At 33.4% G+C, this 17,347-nt stretch overlaps 1 protein-coding gene across 2 annotated transcripts; it reads right to left on the reverse strand.

The window, feature by feature from the left end:
* Window positions 1-2,000: 2,000 nt before the first annotated feature.
* On the reverse strand, window positions 2,001-14,898 carry LOC139496152 (ras-related protein Rab-35-like). Of its 2 annotated transcripts, none has more exons than XM_071284617.1 (8): window positions 14,241-14,898; window positions 8,399-8,659; window positions 7,210-7,270; window positions 6,018-6,078; window positions 5,090-5,167; window positions 4,184-4,291; window positions 3,490-3,609; window positions 2,001-2,782 (listed from the first exon to the last, which is right to left on the reverse strand). In XM_071284617.1, exons 2-8 carry the CDS (start codon window positions 8,529-8,531, stop codon window positions 2,327-2,329), a joined length of 1,017 nt encoding a protein of 338 aa, XP_071140718.1. In that variant the 5' UTR covers window positions 8,532-8,659; window positions 14,241-14,898; the 3' UTR covers window positions 2,001-2,326. The 2 variants fall into 2 exon arrangements, with proteins under 2 accessions (XP_071140718.1, XP_071140719.1); XM_071284618.1 differs by lacking the exon at window positions 14,241-14,898 and adding an exon at window positions 10,614-10,753.
* Window positions 14,899-17,347: the final 2,449 nt, after the last annotated feature.

Genomic DNA, 17,347 nt, shown 5'->3' on the forward strand with positions numbered 1-17,347 from the left:
AGGAAGATAAAGTCTGTTACTTCAAATTGCGTCCGAGTTCGTTCTGCAAATTTCTTACAAATAAAATCCATATGTTCATGAAAGAACTTAAGGATTGGGGTAGTAGCCTGGTGATACCTGCAGGAACTAACACTAGTGATACCGTCAGAGAATAGCGGTCCAACAGAGCCTGGTGATACCTGCAGGAATTAACACTAATGATACCGTCAGAGAATAGCGGTCCAACAGAGCCTGGTGATACCTGCAGGAACTAACACTAGTGATACCGTCAGAGAATAGCGGTCCACCAGAGCCTGGTGATACCTGCAGGAACTAACACTAGTGATACCGTCAGAGAACAGCGGTCCACCAGAGCCTGGTGATACATGCAGGAACTAACACTAGTGATACCGTCAGAGAATAGCGGTCCACCAGAGCCTGGTGATACCTGCAGGAACTAACACTAGTGATACCGTCAGAGAATAGCGGTCCAACAGAGCCTGGTGATACCTGCAGGAACTAACACAAGTGATACCGTCAGAGAACAGCGGTCCACCAGAGCCTGGTGATACCTGCGGAAATTAACACTAGTGATACCGTCAGAGAATAGCGGTCCACCAGCAAATATACTGTTTCAGTTGTAGTTATAAAATTAAGCGATATCAGTGTTACTGCACCAGATGCACATTTGGACAACTTAATAATGTTCGAGGCTAAATAATTTTAAAATCCAAAATAAAATAGGCAGCACGAACCTTATACAAAATTATTAATCAATTCTGATGTCTATGCATTTCTGCCATTTACGTTTCGTCATTGATGTTCGACGCCAAACAATTAAAACAATCTATATAAATGAAGAGATGTGGTATAAGTTCCTATGAGACAAATCCTCATCCAAGATTCAATGTATAAAAAGTTAACAATTATAGGTCAATGAATGGCCTTCAACACGGAGCCTTGGTTAATACCGATCAGCACTCAATAAATGACCCCAAAAGGACTAGTATAAACAATTCAAACAGGAAACCAACAGTCTAGGATATCTTTCTATGTTGGGATGTTACACTATTGTTTCAGGTAAGGGGGAAAGTTCGTACCTTTTAAAATGTTTAAACACGCTGTATGTGTTTGCACCTGTCCTAAGTCAGGAACCTCATGTTTAGTGGTTGTCGTGTGTTGATTTTTGTTCATAAGTGTTTTTCGTTTATTTACATTGATTAGACCGTTGATTTTCCTGTTTTAATTCTTTAACACTATTCCTTGTGTGGCCCTTTATAGTTTGCTGTTCGGTGTGAGCCATCGCACCGTGTTGAAGGCCGTACTTTGACCTACAATGGTTTACTTTTACATATTGGGACTTGGATGGAGACTTGTCTCATTTGCACTCATACCACATCGTCTTATATCTATAATCTATATAAAAAACGGGAACCAACAGACATTTATGAACCACACAATTAAACAACAACAACTGAACAACAGGCTCCTGATTATAATATAGATTAGGTAACGCTTTAGGCCTTTTCACAACTGAGGATGAACTTAGTTGCCTGGTAATTGTGACGCTCATTGCAAATCAATTTATATTATTGATAGAGATAATGCAGACAATTTCATTGATATAGGAAATGCAACTCTTATCCTACCAAAAACTAGGGATGGACTTGAACGCTTGACAACTAAACATTTTTGAGCGATCTCTGAGGACTCTGAGGGTGAACAATTTATATCCCACAATAGATTAGTAAAACTCATACACTTTGCAATGGTAAATAGTTCAGGTTCAAAACGTGACTTCAGACTGGTTACTCTTCTTTAACTCCGTTGATGAATTCTATCCTGAGACTAGCAAGTTTGTAAATGTACATCGCAACTTAAATAAACGATTATATTATTTTCAATGCATTCAGTGAATTCAATGTTACACACGCGTTATCTTCAGGATTAAACCTTGCACCCTGTTGTAGCGAGGACCATGCACAATTTATATTACTGCTTGTACAAAAACAAAACTGGTGTGATTGCCTAAAAAACTATATAGCAAGTTAATTTTTTTTCTCTAGACAAAATTACAAAACTTAGAAAAGTATTAAACATGTTAAATACGTTTTTCAAATACAATTAATATAAACCTTTAACTTATATTTCAAATTAAGTTTGAGAGAAGTCAACATGGTCACCAATGCCACTAGAAATAATTTAATAATGAACACATTCATACAATAAAATGTTAAACAGTGGTCTTCAGTATAGTGTCAAAACAGCACCTTCCTTTCTCAATGACTGTTCGATACTTTGCCTTGGCTTCAGAAATGAGACACTGTATAATGATGCTTCTGAAGTATCACAATATAACACAACTATGATCATGTCTTGATGTGTGGCCGTAACTGCTGTCACTTTCTCTCTTAGAACTATTTTGTTTCCGCCTGAAAAGTTTCCGCCAAAGGAATCCTAGTGTCTTTTTCTTCTTTTTCCTTTTATTTTTATTTGTAGTTTTAATGATTCGTAATTTTCTCTTTGTTAATTTGAGTCCTCGAGATTTTTTCTTTATTTTCCCATTTTGTTGTGGGTTATGTTCCTCACAGTTTGTGATTTCATTTTCTAGGAGATGGCCATTTGAATGTTCTGTTGATGTACATGGAGATGTCAATAACTTATCTTTTTTCGATTTATTGTTATCTTGTTTGTTCGTTTTCTCTTTCTTTTTCTTCTTTTTCTTTTTCGAATTGTCATTTTGCTTCCGCTTTTCTTCCATTATTTCTGGCGGTCGTAACATGTATGGATGATAACTTTTCATCTGTTAAAAATAAAAGTTCGAAAATACCATTGAAATTTTATTATATGATCAAATAGTTAATATAAAGAGAATATCTACCGTATATTTGACATGTAATGTTGTGATTTTTACCACAAAGCGTGAGTTGCGGCTAGCCACAAAACCAGGTTCCACCTACCATTGTTTACAAAGTCAGGAATATGACAGTTGTTATCTAATCATGCTTTTTGTTCTTTTCTATGTATGTTGCAGTGTCGTTTGTTTTTTGTTGCACTTCAGTGCTTCTGATTTTTCTTTGTTTTCCTTTTATAGTTGGTATGCCTCCCTCAGTTTTAGTTTGTAATCCGGATTTGTTTTCTTTCAATCTATTTATGACTTTTGAACAGCGTAATACTACTGTTGCCTCTATTCACCATGATGAAATCATAAACATAAATAAATACAAAATCTGATGTACAGTTGTCGTTTGTTTATGTAATGTATACGTGTTTCTCGTTTCTCGTTTTTTTATATAGATTAGGCCGTTGGTTTTCCCGTTTGAATGGTTTCACACTAGTAATTTTGGGGCCCTTTATAGCTTGTTGTTCGGTGTGAGCCAAGGCTCCGCGTTGAAGGCCGTACATTGACATATAATGGTTTAATTTTTTTAATTGTTATATGGATGGAGAGTTGTTTTATTGGCACTCACACCACATCTTCCTTTATCTATATAAGTAAAATATTCTTACCACTTTAGGATCAAACGTTTCAGTAACATACTGAGCCAGTCTTTTAAACATCATGAACACATTTTCATTCTTTTTGGCACTGGTTTCTATGAAGTCAAACGCCAGTATTTTCGTTGCTAGCTATAAAATATGAAACAAACTTTACTGCTTTCGCTTGTGAATCATTTCAGCTTTTTATTTAATTTTTGTGTTAGTTTTCTAAGCAGTCTTTTGTGGATATAATTTTCTATTTTCTAGTATTCAATGGTGTCGGTAATCGGTCCTTTTTGCACTTTGATTTCAACATACATTTGTGCATGCTGACTTGATTTTGTGTCGTTACGTTACTGTCTCATTAGCGTATTCCTAAAATCTCAACACAGTTATATTCGAGTACTGGTTTATAAAGTACTTCGAGTTTCCAGTAACAGTTGAATGATTTCTTTGCGCAAACTTTTGCGTACCTTTTCATATTCTACAGTGGCGGATCCAGTCATTTTAAAAAGGGTGGGTGGGGGTCCCAACACAGGACAAAGGGGGTTCCAACTATATGTCCCCATTCAAATGCATTGATCGGCCGGACCCCCCCCCCCCCCCCTGGATCCGCCAATGTTCTACTATTTAAAGTTAAAGGGCGAGGGTTTGAACCGTAGGAAAATGGTTTCAGTTCTATAGAAATGGTTTTATTGAAGTGTTTGTTCTAAGCTGTACCCACCTCTTTGCCTTCTTCTTCCTCTATTTGTCTGTCTTTTTCTAGATCAGATTTGTTCCCCACTAATATGATCGGTACGGTGTCATATTGATTCTTACTATTGGTTATTCCCTGAAAAATGAGAAAATCATACTTATCATACACAATGTTAAGGAATTGGTCAGAAATATATTGAATAAATGTGATACATAGTATAAAGGGCATTTTCACTGATTTGTTTTGATTTGATAGTGGCTTGCTAAAAGTGAATTATTATTTCACTTTTCGCTGTCATTACATTTGAGCGTTGTGGTGTTACATTTGAGCGCATTACCATTACATTTAGCGCATTGTCGTTACATTTGTGCGCATTTACATTACTTTTAAGCACAATACTGTTACATTTGAGTGCATTACCATTACATTTAGCGCTCTACCATTACATTTGAGCGCATTATCATTACATTTAGCGCATTCCCATTATATTTGAGCGCAGAAATTATTACAAATACAATGATTTTAGCTTAATATATATATATAGGTTAATTATTTTAAAAAAATTAACCTATAAAATTGAGAATGGAAATGGGAAATGTGACAAAGAGACAACAACCCGACCATAGAAAAAAACAAAAGCAGAAGGTCACCAACAGGTCTTCAATGTAGCAAGAAATTACCCCACCCGGAGGCGTCCTTCAGCTGGCCCCTAAACAATTATATACTAGTTCAGTGATAATGAACTATGTATTGTTAATGATGTGCACCGTGCAAATAGGGTGTATCTCCTAATGAAGAAGACAAAGAAGAAGATGGAGCATGGGTCAATTTTCTGTTATTACGTGCAGTTTTCAAATATACATGTGTCTTCAAGTCATACTAGAGTTGTCTCACCGGCACTCATACAACATCCTCTTATTTCTATCTACTTACTTTGTTTACACTGTCGACCCAAAACGATAAATGTGTGAATGATTTCCTGTCTGTGATATCATAAACTAATACTATACCCTGCAATAAACATGATAAATAATGATAAATTATACATGAAAAAATAACCTTTGGAATTGAAAAAATAATAAAGAAAACATTTAGAGTATACATAGAGGAAGGACATATTTCGCTCCGATCTTTATACGATTATATTATTTTTTTTAAATTAATTACTTTATGTTTTTTTCTGGTGCCATTGCATCATTGATCAATGTTATATTTTATACTGTTGAATGGTTGACTACGTGGGAGGTTTGTGTACACATTTGTATATCTTCTAAGTTTGGCTATCTGAATCATGAGTTGTTCATTGTTATTTGAAAGTTCGTTTTAATGAGTTTGGTTTTGGTGGTTAGGGTCTGTTATACTCTCTAATATTTTTGACGGTTCCTCTTATTAATTTTATGTATTAATGTTTTTTGTGTAGTATCGAAGCGTAGTTAAAGTATATCAATGTACACAAGTAAGAACACCATCATACGGGGTTAGAAAATTTACTTGTATTAAGAACACGGACGTGGGGTACGTAACTGTATTTGATAAAAAATACACTCTCTTTGAATAAGAATGTGTATGTTATTATTAATAAATGGACTACCATTTGATATTTTGTGGCTGAGAAGGGCAGCAGGATTTATTTTCGGATTGATAATTTATTTTAAACTTTTGCTTTATATGTATTCAAATCCCCCCTTTTTTTAACACATTATTATAGTTCCCTGCATTCTGTGTTGCAGAACACTAATTTTCATCCTGTCTTGTGCTTAATTATTCATTTTCAGTTCTTCCCGGTCTATATTTTCTAAATCCTTCGGCCCTCCCGGGAAAATCAAATGGTATTCCCTTAAATGATTGATTAAAACTGTACCTGTACTCCTCTATAGTGCTTCCTCGTGACGGAATGAAATCTCTGTTGACCAGCTGTATCCCTGAATAAAAAAAATAACTAATACAATTTTTCACAATTCGCCGTTTCAGAATGTAATGCATCCTGGGTACTATTTTCAAGAGTGTACACCAAAACGTCGTTTAAAAATGTCATAAACAATGGAAATTTAACCAATGACGTGACGTTATTTTCATTTTGGGGTACGAACAATGAAGTTACCCATGATGCTTTAGTTTCTGAAACGGCCAACTACTAGTAATCAAACGGGTGTGTCGATATGGTATTCTGTTTGTTTTCATGTAACTTTTCTAATATGTTTTCATTTTATTATTGTTTTCTTAAAAAAGATACAACGTTTAGATGTATTTTACCAATGTTATATATAAAGTAAAACCACAAAAGTACCGAACTCCGTGGTAAATGCATAACGAAATCCATAATCAAATGGCGAAAATACCGAAAGCTCAAATACATCAAACGAATGGATAACAGCTATCATATAATAAGCTATCATATATAAGGTTTTTCTTGATAATATATTTTAAATGTCAAACAAGCATCTAGTATTACATGTATATATAGACTTCCTTCACCTTCAAGCTTCTAAAACCGTCACTTCTTTCTGTAATTAACCGTGCATTTCAAATATAAAATTTGATTCTTGCGGGTGATCTAGGGTTGTGGCTAACATGCATTTAATAAGACTTGTATTTCACACCATTAGCAAGTAAAAACTTCTTTTACATGAACTCCTTCACCAAAAGATCATGAACCAGGTTTAATCCACCATTTTCTACATTTGAAAATGCCTGTACCAAGTCAGGAATATGACAGTTTTTGTCCATTCGTTTTTGATGCGTTTTGTTATTTGATTTTGCCATGTGATTATGGACTTTCCCAATTGATCTTCCTCTAAGTTCAGTATTTTTGTGATTTTACTTTTTATTCTTCGTACTTTGATGGGTTAAGTAATTTCATCGGACTATTATTCCAATTACGCAGAGTGGCAAGCGTGTAGTCACCAATGTTGGCATATCATAATGATTATTTTTTTCTCAATGCCATAAAAGTTGTAATAAACAGAATTTATCATTGCAGGTCTCCAAACAACGTCTAAAAAGGATATGCTATTAAATAATTATTGATAAACAAAGCACTATAAGCCACTCACCATACATTTAGTTTGACAACGGCACCATCCACTTCAAACGTTCTTCGAACAAAGTCAATACCTTAAAATGTCAATTAATACAGCATTAGTATACAAGCTTATAAATCCCAAATATGATGATAGTTTTTAGACGGATAGTTGTAAAAATTCGCTGAGGCAAGTTACAGGAATACAAAATTACTATAGTTAATCCAATAGTTGACTTCGGTAAACAGATAAGTTTTTTTTATTCAGGGATGTATAAATACTGCCACGTCCGTTCGGACTGGGGATATAAATGGTATGCCTCTTATAAGGAACGTGCATTATACTCTCACGTATATATAAGTAATTCATTGTAGCAACTCTTTTCTAAAGGGGCATGTTGCAGGGTAACAGTTTTGTCCTATTGAACTCAATATCCATTTAAGTGGCAGTATAGATTGACCAGCATTCACCTTAGTTGATCAATTTTGCATAAGCTAATGTATTTATTTCAAATCTTGTCACGTTCTAATGCATGAAATATTTGCCACTGAAAGTTAAGCAAACAGTAATACAGCAAGAAGTCAAATTTTTCATTCAATTACTTTTTAATGTGGTACATTACAAATCTGTGAATCCTACAATAATCTTATAATAGAAATAGACTACTTGCAAGAAATGAATATAGGCAGTAGTGGCTCAAAATGTCTCGGGGCGGGGGCGGGGGGGGGGGAGGGGGGGGGTTGGAATACCTTATTGGACGATAACTGCTTTTGAATGGGAACATATGGTTGGAACCTCTCTTTTTCAAAAATAACTGGATCCTCCGGATCCCTCGATAGGTGCTCCTTCCACAAATCTGATGATCAGACGTTAACGCACTAGCACATATAAAAATTGCATCCAACCAAGTTTGTTTACCTCAACTATTGTATTTATATTTATATTGTATATTTCTCTGTAATATTGTATTTGGTTTTTAGAGAATAAAGTATCTATCTATCTATTTACAGTTTTCCAAGAAGTGGCTAGTTTTATAACTTAGGCATAATATTTATAGTAACAAAATTACTGTTAGTCTGACTTATTAGTTTACAGTTTCAAAATGTGCTATTGAACTACTACATGTATGTCTTTGTTTTTTGCTACATATACGTGTCTAACAATTAAGATTTTATTATATTATTTCTGTATATCAAATTACTAATTAATATAAAATACTTACCAACAGTCGGGAGAGTCTTATTGACGAAATCTTTCCCCGTTAAAGTTCTTAATATAGAAGATTTTCCAACAGTTGTATCCCCTAATACTAGGATCTTATAGGTGGCAGCACAGTCAGAATCAGTTAATGGCATAGTTCAGTAACACAAATAAACACACTAAGTTTCTGTCTGATTTTTAAAAAGTTACATTGTAATAACGATTATTTTGCTTTTCGTAACTTTATTTCCTTTGCATCCTGTTTATTTGTCTTCTCACAGATCTGCAAAATAACGAAAAGAAATTTTATACATCTGAAAGTCAGTGGATTGTTACTTTGTTTACTCCTAAACTTTTCTAAAATAGCATTATACAAATATAGCCTTTGTATGAGGTCGATACAAGGATATATTGACCTGAAAGAAGTATATTGACTGAGGACGAGGTCGTTATACTTCTTTGGGTCGATATATCCTGTATTGACCTCATACAAAGGCTATATTTGTTATATTATTAATTTCCGACCATGTTTGTATCAGAATCGTCATTTGATTATGTTTGAATTTTAAAGATATCATATTGTCTCCTTGACAATAACAAAATATTAGTTGTTATTTCAGTTGCTTTTTTTTTTGTGCATCTTATGTATTTGAGGATATTTTTTGTCAAATAATCGATCACAGATATCATTTGTTTCAAGATCGTTTAACAATATCCTAAAATCCATTACATGACGTCACAAAGTATATCGGTTTTTAGACATTCTAAACTGAATAACCGTGCAATATGCTTTTTGCTGTGCGATATGCTTTTTGCTATCCGCCGTTTTTTCTCTACCTTCGCAAATATAGTTTAACATGTGACTATCCCTAAACGAATCAAATTTGTTAAAATAAACGAAATAATAGTATACACTCATATATAGTTTTGAACGTAGTTTTCAATTTAGACTCACTCATATATATATATACGTCAGATATATGTAAATAAATTCTTGTAACAAGTCTACAATGAAAATCAAGGCACCGCGTTTACTATCACGTGTATTTATGTAAAAAAAAACCTGCGAAAAACTTGAGCCACAAATATGTGAGGCATTCATTTTCAAACATTCACATGTATACGAAACATGTGTACCAAGTTTCAAGCTGATGTGACAATTCGTGATAAACAACATTAAACCAAAACGTAAACTTTATACGGGACCGACGGACGAACGTGAAAACCTTAGGCCCCGACCTTATTGCAGTCGTCTAGTACATAATGGATTTATTTGATGGACAAATGTTGTGTTGTTAATTTATCATCTTAAGTCGATTTGATTAGGTACAATGTCAATTGGAATAAGAATCCAAATACCTGGTTTAATTATAATAATTTTGTCGTTGTGAGAATTTTGTTGTCGAAGCGTAGTCTACAGAAGAAAGAAAAAACGCAACTCGAGTATCTTTATACTGAAAGGTGGCGAATTCAGGGCATATTTTTTTTAAATAAGTATAATTTTTTAGCATTGAAAAATCGTCCGAATTTTTTCGCACCGCCCGCTCGGCAATAGGAACATATTTTACCGGAGTCACGCCCCTTTTTTAAATCCCTGAACAGCATCAACTGCTTGTCATGCCAAGAAATTGCCTCCGTTGAAATTCTGCAAACACCCCATAGAGCAAATTACATGGATGATTAATATTGACCATTTGGTATATGGCCAATCTAATTAAAAACCGATCTCTCATCGCTCCTGTTTCTGATATGTCGCGTGGGAGCGATGAGAGATCGGTTTTTAATAAGATTGGTATATGGCTGTGTTCTAATTGACACGGACATGAAGGTCATAAATTAATTTGTTGAATGAAATCAAATTTTTAACTACTAATGGGTGCCGTAGGAAGTCGACCGGAATTTTTAGCGAGGATTTCTTGGCATTGTAGATCTAGGTAGCGCAAAGCAGAGCAAAAATACGAATACGATGCAATAGATGATTGAAAGCGTAAGACGATGTCGTATAGTGCAGTTCTTACAATAGTTATGGTTTCTATTCATTTGAATATCAGGTTGTAACACTGTAAAACATGATTACTTAAATTTAAAAGTCTTACATATTCATGTACGATATAATTTCTATAACATCATATATTATATATCAAATTTAGTGTGACTTAAAAGTTTTAAGAAAGATTATACGAGTTTCATTTAAAAGAAGCAGCAGGACATATTTCACATTCTTTTAATCTTCTTACCTTGTTTATCGTATTGTGTCCTTGTCATGCAAATTAAATCATATGACTTCTACATGTAATTAGAATAAAACGGGTTCTTCTTGACAGGTATAAAACAGTTACACATGTTAGTTATATTTTCGTGATTGCATTCAAATATAAAACCGGTTTATCATTGAACGGTTTTCATTTCGCTTCGATTTTTATTCATTTATGTCTATGTTCGTCTATGAAAAGGTATATACTATGAAATTTATCCAATTGAGCACATATTTTCAACTCGAGTAATTTTTTAATTGGTCTATTGGTAGCTCTTTTTGGCTGACTACTTATACTGGGTAACATATTTATAAAACGGAGCTCTTAAATGAAGTTTTGTAAATCTACTCACTAACTATCAATGTAACATAAGTGATTTCAAGAGGCCATTCAAAATGAAAAGATGCTTGCTGCTGGTGTAATGGTGTTTATTGATATAAAGCGGTGTTTTACGTCTTTACATGGAAAGATGACAAAATAAATTGACAAAAATCATGATCAGGCAATTGTAATGGAAGATTTACATTCTTTAAAACATTTTTTTTAATTTCACAGAAAAGTAAAGCTATATTTTTTTTGCAAAATAAAGAAAGTATGCAGTGGTGGATAAAAAAAAAGTGGGTCACTGGTTGGAAAACGCTCTTCTTGTGCCGATCAATGCTTCTGAATGGAGATATATGTTTGCCACACCACTCCTTTTTGTATCCTGGGTTGGAAATCCCTTTTAAAAATGGCTGGATTCAACCCTGGTATGTACTAGTATCCATAGATAGTCAAGCTGATAGTTATTAAGTAGCAACAACCAATAGTCTAAATATACTATATACTTATGTTTTTTTTTAAATTTCAAGTGTAAAATAAAAGATTTATCAAAAGATGTATATACATGTGGCGCATTCTCTTCAGGCATTATCATGGTTTTTCAATTCACATCGTCCTAAAAATGTATGAAATATTTGCCACTGGACAGTAATCAACCAATAATCAATTGATTCATGACGAAATAGATCAAGTTGTCTTAATTTCTTCACACAAGGTTTCATAGTACACACTTTTTGGTGTACAAAGTATATAATAGCATGGATGATAAATTATCACAATTTTAAGATGGCATTGACATGATTTATTGGGCCATTCAAGTTAAATTAATGTCTGCTAATTAAAGGAAGATAGATGGTCCTTTCTGAGGGGTGTAAAATTTATACATCTTAGGGATGTTATTTTTTTTTCATCTGACACGTACTATTATACGCAAAAAAACTTCTGAGGTTCTTGCAGCAGTCTGTATTTTTTTCCTATGAAAGACCATCCGCCCAACATGACCAGACACTCTACATCTGATAGGTCCTTATTTTTAAATCTGATAGGTAGTTTTTCATAATGTTTTGTCTGATACCTATAAAAAAAATCTCCCCATCCATCCCCACCGGTCAGAAATTAACTGGAATGGCCCATTACACAAGCATTAACCAGAGTCTTTTACCAACATCGTTGTGCTTAACAGGACTTGTTATTCAGAAGCTTGCACTGGCTTCTACATAAAAATGATGAGATGTGCACACTTATAATTACCGTACATTGATATTGAATGATCTTGAAAGTAAAAAGTTAACCTGCAGGAACTACGAAGCAGTGTCGTAATCTAAATGGAACAATACATCAAAAATACAAAAAAAATCACAATTTAACAATAAACACGTTGTAACATATTGAAATTTGTATATGTCAACTATCGTAAATAAAGGTAAATCATATAAACATTATATATAAGGTAAATGTTGTTTATTTTGAAAATACCGGTATAACCTTAGGTGTTTGTGTGTTGACATTTATATCAATGAAATTAACTTTAAATGAACTCAATACCCGTCCCTGTTGGGATAAAGTTAGGAATGTGTGCTGCACTTTATTTAATTACGATATATTTATCAATAACCATAAAAAAATGTAAATAGAAATAGAAAATGTTAAGACCGACCACAACATTAGCATAATAACATTTAAATGGAGAAAAGGTAATTTCCTTATTATATATTTTTACGTAGGGGAAACTATCAAAATCATTAGTATGTGGTAAAGGAGTGGCTTTGTATAAATGTTTAAAGGGTAGTAGTTTTAGATATACAGACGTTGCTATCGGAGACCCCTTTCTCAAAAAAAAAAAAAATGAAATAAAAGTCAATTTGTTTGTTTCAAAGTAAAATAGACTCCGTATGTTCTACATAACTAGCATATTAAACTGAAAATGTATCTAAAATGTTAATTTGCGACCAAACTGTGACCTATCGGGAAAAGATGCATTTTGCTAATGTTTTTTTTATGCTTTAAACTGATTTAACTTGAAAACGCGTACATAGACCCCTCTTTTTTCAAATGGCATTAGGTTTGAATACGTATGAAGATTATTTGTTCAAATTTTAATGAAAAAGTCAAAATTAATGTATATACCCGGTATATAGGTTCTACGAAATCAGTCTACCGATGTAGAAGGCCATTTATATTTAAGGCCACGCACTGGAAAATGAGTTACATGTATAATACTATATGTCGTATATCATAGGGCTAATACGGACCCTTCAGTAGTTGCATGGCTTTTTTAACGTAGCATGTTCTCTTTAACGCGGCATCGGATTTAACATTCCAAATCCGACCCAACTGTTTATCTCATTCAGCGAAACAGACTCTCTACTTGATGAAGGATTTACTGACGAACGAGAGAAGTCGAAGAGATGTCAATATTTATAAAAACCCCAGTTTTTATTGGGGTCATAATTGGACTGATAGAGATATATATGTTTCTTATATTTACTCATTTGTTACTTGTGCGTTAACTCGAATAATTCAAGCCCTTTCGGTGTCCGATTTTCTACCACACGAGGTAATGTAGCCATCGTAGATCAGCGGAATATAACGACTGAATTATTCGGGTTACTTGTGCGTACATGTATGTATTTTTAAACTGTTTTATGACAATCTACTGTGAGTTTTTGGCAGTGAACGTCCATTATTTTTTTGTTTCATTAAAGATTAATAGACAGAAACAAATAGAGTCGCATTGTCTGCATTTGTAATATTAGTTTTACATATTACTTCGGAAGGGGGATGGTTAGTCTTGAATTCCCTGTCATTTTCTCTTTGGTATTTAATTTAGATAAGCAAGCACTAGTTAGGTGTTTTTAAAGGTTGTGCAAGGGCTGCTGATATTAGAAAACATTGAGCAAAACCCATGCTGTGCTTTATTTGAATTTAAAATTTCATGTTATATTAGAAGTAATAAGAAATAGATTGATTAACTGTGACCTCGATGATTATAGTAGGAAAAAATGCAGTAGGAGGTAGTAGAAAATATGATTTACAGCAATTCAATTCTTCAAAGTTGTGAATTTTGCATTAAAAAATCTCTTTCTTATTGAAATCGTCTTTATATATGTTTTTAACTTTTCGTCGTTTATGTATCACATCAATGAAAAATTCACGATAAAATGTGTATGATTTTGAAAGATAAGCTTTGTGTCAAAATGAAGATAATTTAATGTTTACATACAAAATGATAAATATACTTGTAACGTTTTAATAGTATGTAACCAAAATAAATTTAAAATAACATACCGTTCAACAGTACACTGTATTCTGTTTATATTTCAGAAACTACGAGGTAACAGTATCCAGACTTTATCCAGTTGTCAAAGAGGTCGATATGATTACGAATGTTAAACACGTATTTACACTCAAAAATGGTACAGTCATGGTTGTTTATATGAATATGAATATGAATTGATAATCCTGGTTAAATCAAGTTTACAATAGATTGTAGAATCAAAAAGCGAATTTTAACAATCCTATGTAGGTATAACTAGTTCCTTTGGTTATGTAGTTTGAGTATGAAATCCAAAATATTAAAACATGCGTACATTGAACTCGATGGGAATACACATCTTTTCAATAAATATAATCAGGTAAAAGAAGTTTAAACCACATTATTTGCATAATAAATAAAAATCAAGGTAAGAGTGTCAAATCACGTTACGACGTTGATCGTCCATTAGTTAACAACTGAAGTTACTCCTACATTCCAATGATAAATCAAATCTATCTTTTATTCCCAAGTGAATAATACCAATTATCACCCTTTTGTCAATTTTAGTGTAAAACTTAAATTGTTACTTCCCCGTTAAGTAGCCGTCTACATTGTCTACATTCACATCTTGTACGTTTTAGCTAAAGGTAAACTTTAAATTTTTCTTTGTTATAACATGCATGGGACTTTAAATATCAAATTTTTGATTTTTACGCTAATAGTAGGTTAAGGTTGTTTATTTTTTTGTAAATAAGATAAATCGAAATTGAACAGACTATATAATAGGGAAAGGGTTGCGTCGGCTTACATTTGTTCCTCAATAATGTGTTTAACCATAATACTGAGTGCGGTTGGTTTTATTTTAGTATTTTCAGGTTTCTGGTTCAGAAATAAACTGAACTCCAGGGAACTCCATTTGTATCTCCAACATACTGATTCCACTCTAGTTTACAAAGATTTAACTGTTACTCTATCTTGACATTTATTTTATTTAAAAACAAAAGCATAAAATTTACGTAATAATTTGTCTAGTAAAGATAAACAAACAAAATGCTATTTATCCATTTTTACAATTATGTAACACGCATGCGATAATCTCGCGATATTAATTAGTACCGTCTCGAGAAAATCGTTCTTTTTCTTCCCATTAAACATGCATTGTATGCAATTACAAAAATCCTGACACTAATTTCTATAAATTGACTGCACAATTGTAAATTGTAAGCAAAGTTGTTTTATGATGCAAATTATCAAAATGTCTATACTCACCCACCCAGACAAAAGTACAGATTAAAATTACAGTCGAAAATCTAAATCCAAAACCATTAGTTCCACAGAACACTGTGGGAAACGGAAAGCAATAAGTTCAGACTTTGTTTACAATATATTCACCTGTCGATAATCTACACCTGGCCAACATTATCATCTGCTGATCTCTGGGTTGAGAGGTGAAGAAATCATTACTTTAATCCAATAAATATTTATATCTTTAATATATACAGCAATCATATTCTCCGTCCAATTTGAGATTCAAATATACCGTGACTGATAACTTCAAGCAAGATTTATTCCATTGCATCTTTTAACTAGAAACGTTTGCTTTAATTATAAAGATATCTTGAACTTTTGTATGAATTCGTGAAAATCATGTAGAATGTCGTCAAACTGGAACAACTGTATAGCTTAGATATTGATTGATTGTTGGTTGCTTAACGTCCAGTGGCAAATATTTCATGCATATTCAGGACGAGAACAAGTTCACAATAAATACAATAGGTAGGTTGTTGTAATAGAGGCAATCTAGAATGATGGTCGGGGAAATTGGGACTGCCACTGGAAAATGAGGGTATATTGGATAGGGACAGAAATTTGGCCTTGCAACAGGCCACCTACGGACCCCTCAAAGAGTTGTTGCAAGGGTTCTTAACGTGCAAAGAGCGTGGCACTCTCTTTACACGAGGCATCGGATTTAACGTCCCCTTCTGACGGTCGTGACTGCGAACTTGATACATCCCGCACAGCCAAACGGACGCCCCACTTCAGCAAGCGTTTTACTGCCGGTCGGGAGAAGACCAAGTGACCATATTTCTATACCCCAGTCACCCTTGGGGTTTATAGCTTAGATAATATCACTAAATAAATGAAACATATACTAAACTGTACCGTGGGACCAACTATACTTTGTTAAGGAAAACCAACTATGAAACGATTTTCTTAAATTAAAAAGAAAAAATGAAATGCGTTATAAACTATACGTTCATACCTGGTACTGTTTAGAAAACTTGATTTATCTTTTATAAAATTTGCAGTATCGCATGCAGCTAAATGTATGTACTTTGGAGTTCTCATACACTATTGCTTTTATCTGTTTATAGTACTTTGTTCGTTGTTCGTTGATAGATTGCAAGTCCAATTTTGCGAAGTTCTTCAAAAGTAACAAGATTGAATAATTTAATACCATTGTGAAACTAGCGCAGGGAAGAAATACATTTGGAAAAAGCCAAATAATCTGTTCTGACTGCCAGATATATACGGCACCATATCATGCAGATGTAAAACAGTACTATACAATCAATTTTCAAATGCAATGATTTCATTCTGGTTCCGAATGTACAGTGTAAATTTTTCAAAATCAAAATATACCTTTTTGCATATGTTGTCTTTAACATTACTATTTTGTAAATGAGCTAATGAAGCTTTGAGAGAGAAGCAAAATATCTCTTGAGAAAATGTATTTCGATTGAGAAACAGACAATCGATTGAGAAAAAGGCAATCGATTAAGAAACAGACAATCGATTGAGAAAAAGGCAATCGATTAAGAAACAGACAATCGATTGAGAAACAGACAATCGATTGAGAAACAGACAATCGATTAAGAAACAGACATTCGATTGAGAAAAAGGCAATCGATTAAAAAACAGACAATCGATTGAGAAACAGACAACTGATTGAGAAATATACAATCGATAATTAAACACACACTCGATTGAGAAACAGGCAATCGATTTAGAAATAGATTTATATAAATAAGGCCGTTATAGGTTTTCTCGTTTGAATTGTTTTACATTGTCTTATCGGGGCCTTGTATAGCTGACTATGCGGTATGGGCTTTTCTCATTGTTGAAGGCCGTACGGTGA

The sequence above is a fragment of the Mytilus edulis genome, chromosome 11 (assembly GCF_963676685.1).
Source record: "Mytilus edulis chromosome 11, xbMytEdul2.2, whole genome shotgun sequence".
Classification (NCBI taxonomy): domain Eukaryota; kingdom Metazoa; phylum Mollusca; class Bivalvia; order Mytilida; family Mytilidae; genus Mytilus; species Mytilus edulis.

What these genes read in the sequence shown, in the direction of transcription:
- LOC139496152 (XM_071284617.1), bottom strand. Translation starts at nt 8,531, where the DNA reads ATGCCATTAACTGATTCTGACTGTGCTGCCACCTATAAGATCCTAGTA. An exon ending in TAAGACTCTCCCGACTGTTG is followed by an intron (nt 7,271 to 8,398) that starts GTAAGTATTTTA and finishes TGACATTTTAAG; the next exon opens with GTATTGACTTTGTTCGAAGA. An exon ending in AGGAAGAAGAAGGCAAAGAG is followed by an intron (nt 3,610 to 4,183) that starts GTGGGTACAGCT and finishes CATATTTTATAG; the next exon opens with CTAGCAACGAAAATACTGGC.